Raw genomic sequence first — 4,646 nt, forward strand, 5'->3', positions numbered from 1 at the left:
TCAAAATATTTTTTTTAAGTACATCTAATACCTTAAAATATTTTGTGATGTATTTAATACTCTAAAATATTTTTTAGGTGTTTTAGCACCTTAAAGTACATAATTTTTTTGGCCCTAGTGCTAAATTGATGTACTAAAAGAATATTTATATACGCTAAAAACATCTTAAAAAATCCTTCAAAGCCCTCGATGTACCACGGAATACTCCTGCATCCGAAAAAATATTTTGGGTTGGTAAATTCACCTGGTCCTTTTTAAGAATATCATTGGTGCTAGGAGGCTAATTGTTTGTAGGAACCACCAAATATCGCTAAGTTGTTTAGTCATATTCTCTTTTTTTTTCTTGGGGCCAAAAGTTGTTTAGTCATATTCACAGGAAGAATCTTTTAGTTGTTGATTTTTTTTCTCTTTCAAATTGGCATGTACTGTAGATTGAATTTTTTTTTTAAATTTCTGACCAAGCTTCATTTTATATACTCTATACTAAATATAAAATCTAATTAAATCTTATCTGGGTCGGAAGTAGCGGACGAGATGGAGTTTGACCAAACAACCTAATCTTGTTTGTACTTTGGTCGTTTGAAGTGGAATGAATTCCGGTTTTTCTTTAAAAAGATTATATATACATATTAAAACATAGTACAATAGTAATTCTTAATATAAAATTTTATTTGATTTTTATTTTGATTTTAAATATAAGATTTTAATTTATTTTATCTCTCATATTTATTTATTTTTTTAAGATAATCATTTTAATAATAATAGTTTTAGTTTAATTAGCAAAGATATATTAGGAAAGACAAGACCCATTTAATACAAATAACTAATTTAATTTATTTTTTTAATCTATTTAAATTAGCTAATTAGTTTTTATATTTAAGATGGAAAGTAATATTATATTATATATTATAACATACTGCTGTAACGGAGATAGATATTCTATGGCGGAGCTAACGACTGGCCTGAGTAATAGAAATTCTGTAAACAGCAACATCCGAATTTGAGTGGTTTCTGTTAAAAATTTGCTACGGAAAACTTGATAAGAAAATGATAAAGTAATCCTCGGCCAGAAAAAGAGCTGCATTTCAAATTCAAAAGCCTCCAAAATTTCTGGCCTTCCTTTGCCTTGTGTCGAACTCGAACTTCTCTTCAATTTTCTCTCCCTCTCTTGCTCACACACAGAATCAGAGAGAGTCAAGCTAGGGGCGGAGAAGCCTTGATTTCATGGATGCGGCGGTAGTGGAGCTTGACAGTGAGAGCAAGAGCAACAGTATTGGTAGCCACGGTCAACGGCGCGTGGGTTTGCTGTATGATGAGAGGATGTGTAAGCACTACACTCCAGACAATGATTACCATCCTGAGAACCCAGACCGGATTAGGGCTATTTGGAAGAAGCTCCAGAACGCTGGTATTCCTGAAAGGTTGTTTATCGTTTTCTTAAAATTTGCACCTTTCTTTTTGGCCTAGCGACGTGAGTTGTTTTGTTTAGCTCAAAGTTGAGCGTGACGCTACTATTCCGGGATGCCCGCGGGAAAATGAGGAATTTCTAGACTTTGTTGAGTTGTTCATATTTTGCGTTCTAGAAAGATAAACTATGCTGTGCGTTTTTATTTCTGTTTTCATTTTCTTTGGTAATTTCGTGGCTCGCATGTTGGAGGCTTTTAGTGCCATCAGTGATTTTTGACGAGCTGAAGTGTGGGCTTGAATTGGAAGATACAGTAATATATTTTCGTTTATCCACTTGCTGGTTTAACAGCGGGAGGATGGGTATGACTTGCTCGATAAAGAAATGAGCAGGACCTTATCTGAGCTCTGTTGTGATTTAGACTTAATTCAATGAGTTGGGCAATAATCATTCTTTTCTGTCTAATTTATGGTGTCGTTGCTGAAATTTGGATTATTAGATTAAAATTTCAATTTTCTTTTTTGTCTCAATAAATTGGGTGTTTTTCCCTGTTCCAGATGTGTGGTTTTGGATGCCAAAGAAGCTGAAGACAGATATTTACTGTCTGTGCATTCAAAAAATCATGTAAAACTGATTAAGAAAATCAGCTCGAAACAGTTTAATTCACGGAGGAATAGGATTGCATCAAAATTGAGTTCTATTTATTTTAACGAGGGTTCTTCAGAAGCTGCTTATCTTGCTGCTGGCTCTGTTGTTGAGGTAATGTTTATGTATGATTCTATTTGATTCGATTTCCTAGTAACCTGGCCAATGAGTGGAATGATGACACAGTATTTTTCTTCTTCTGCTGTATTACTTTCATTCTTGCCCTCAATGTTTTTTATGCTATTATTGTGTTTGAGGATTCTAAGTCCATGCTCTTCGCGGATGATATAGTTCTTATGGCGGAATCAAAAGAAGAGATTAATACTAGTTTGGAGTTATGGAGAAGGACTTTGGAGTCGAAAGGTTTCCGTTTGAGCAGGAACAAAACAGAATATATGCATTGTGATTTTGGAGGGAGGCAAGGTAATAGGGATTTGGAGGTGAGGATGGGAGAGCAAATTATTCCTCAAGTATCAAAGTTTAAATACCTAGGATCCATTTACAGGAGGATGGGGAAATTGATGGAGACATTTCTCATAGAATACAAGCTGGCTGGTTAAAGTGGAGGAAAGCTACCGGAGTTATTTGCGATAAGAAGGTACCTGAGAAACTTAAAGGAAAATTTTATCGGACTGCTATAAGACCAGCTATGATGTATGGTAGTGAATGTTGGGTAATAAAGGGAAAACAAGAGCACAAAGTCGGAGTAGCAGAAATGAGGATGTTGAGATGGATGTGTGGTCATACAAGAAAGGATAGGATTCGAAATGAAAAGATCAGGACAAGAGTCGGTGTGGCACCTATCCAAGAGAAAATGGTTGAAAATCGCTTAAGATGGTTTGAACATGTGCAGAGAAGGCCTTTGGAGGCCCCGGTGAGGAGGGTGGATCAAACAAGATGGAGTCCCATAAAAAGAGGCAGGGGAAGACCGAGAAGAACGCTGAATGAGGTCATTGAACGAGATCTCCTAATCAACAACATATCTAAGGATTGGGTTGTTGACAGAGCACGATGGCGTCGTGTGATTCATGTAGCCGACCCACCTAGTGGGATAAGGCTTGTTGTTTGTTTGTTTATTGTGTTTGAGGATTCGAATCACTTACATTATTCCATGCGAAAATGCAGTTGACTTAAACAAACTAGTACAAATTTCGGGAGTTTGCATTGCTTTTCTTCCTGAGAAAGGCTTTGATGGAAAACAGTGAGGGGAAAAAGTCAATAAAATGAATAATCTTGGTGCTTATTCCTAATGTTAGTTAAAACTACTATAATCCTAAAGATGAGAAACTTTTTTCGGATTATTTAAATCTAGATAATAAAGATTGATCAATTAAAACTAGATTAAATCTAAACAACCTGGATATGCTAATGCAATATCATAATTTAAATAAAACAAAGAATCCTAGTTATTTTAGGATAGGAATACACTAACGCTGATTATGTTTCCCATCAGTCTTTCATCAATTACACCCTTGGACTTATTGCAATTAAATAGAGCCGGTACAGGCCAAGCCTGTATGGGCCAGCCTGATATGTTTGCCATCTCTAGCAATAAGACAAAGACTGAGCCTTTAGTTTCAATAACTTATGTTTAATAAGATTCTGAGCTTTCATGGGGGGAAAAAAAAGATGTAAACTTTTGAACCGAATCAAATTCCTATCTTGGTTTTAATTTGCTTTCATATGTGCAATTGATTGTAAATTTTAGTACTAATCACTGCACTTGCATAATATTTAAGCAACTTCTACATCTATATCTAATAAAACCCTCACAAACTGCACTATTAGTAAGTTACGAACGGTATGGCATATTTCTTAAACTTAATGTAGCATATGAGATCCAAGCTAATTTGTTAAAATATGAGAGTTTGTTGTGCATGTTTTTTCTTTTTCTATTGTTCAATCTGTCCATATAAAGAATTGAGCCTGAAATAAAAAATTTTGAAATCTAGGTTGTTGAGAAAGTCGCAAAGGGGGAATTGAATTCTGCTGTTGCTATTGTCAGGCCTCCAGGGCATCATGCAGAACATGATGAAGCCATGGGGTTCTGTCTATTCAACAATGTGGCCGTTGCATCAAGTTATCTCCTAGATGAAAGAGTGGGTATCAACTGTTATCACTCGATTTTTAAGCCTTTAATCAGCCACTTGGGGATTCCTAACCTCACAGTTCAGATGTGTCTTGTGTTGACAGCCCGAATTAGGTGTGAAGAAAATTTAATTGTTGTTGGGATGTTCATCATGAAATGGCACTCAAAAAACGTCTGGAATGATTCTCGTGTTTTACTTCTCTGTTATAGGTACAATTATGAATATTTATTGAGCATCTAGGATTTTGCTAATCCACCTAGATGTTAACTTATAGTTTCATTGATCCGATAATCTAGTCATGATAGGATGACTTGGTGGATACCAATGCTATACTGGTGCTTTGAGTCCATAAAATGTGGGTTGAGCATGTGCAAGGGTATTAAAACTGTAGCGGACAGGATGGGGTATGGGTCTTTGAGAAGTATTTTTCAGTTAGGCTTTTTAAGACATTGTTATATCACTTCAATAATTCATCCCAAGGTTTATAAGCTTTTTGGCTCATGCAG

At 35.5% G+C, this 4,646-nt stretch overlaps 1 protein-coding gene across 1 annotated transcript; it reads left to right on the top strand.

Annotated features, from left to right (window-relative positions):
• Nucleotides 1-1,039: 1,039 nt before the first annotated feature.
• On the top strand, nucleotides 1,040-4,310 carry LOC114721807 (histone deacetylase 5-like). Its single transcript, XM_028907676.1, has 4 exons — nucleotides 1,040-1,421; nucleotides 1,963-2,164; nucleotides 4,003-4,149; nucleotides 4,244-4,310. The coding sequence occupies exons 1-4, from the start codon at nucleotides 1,225-1,227 to the stop codon at nucleotides 4,268-4,270; spliced, it is 573 nt and encodes a 190-aa protein (XP_028763509.1). The 5' UTR covers nucleotides 1,040-1,224; the 3' UTR covers nucleotides 4,271-4,310.
• Nucleotides 4,311-4,646: the final 336 nt, after the last annotated feature.

This window comes from Neltuma alba, unplaced genomic scaffold, assembly GCF_004799145.2.
Source record: "Neltuma alba isolate B1F8T4 unplaced genomic scaffold, ASM479914v2 tig00012070_pilon, whole genome shotgun sequence".
Classification (NCBI taxonomy): domain Eukaryota; kingdom Viridiplantae; phylum Streptophyta; class Magnoliopsida; order Fabales; family Fabaceae; genus Neltuma; species Neltuma alba.

Bases quoted from the DNA above. Each gene is read 5' to 3' on its own strand.
- LOC114721807 (XM_028907676.1), top strand. From the start codon at position 1,225: ATGGATGCGGCGGTAGTGGAGCTTGACAGTGAGAGCAAGAGCAACAGT. The intron at 1,422-1,962 runs GTTGTTTATCGT...TCCCTGTTCCAG, and splicing joins AACGCTGGTATTCCTGAAAG to ATGTGTGGTTTTGGATGCCA. The intron at 4,150-4,243 runs GTGGGTATCAAC...TTGTGTTGACAG, and splicing joins GTTATCTCCTAGATGAAAGA to CCCGAATTAGGTGTGAAGAA.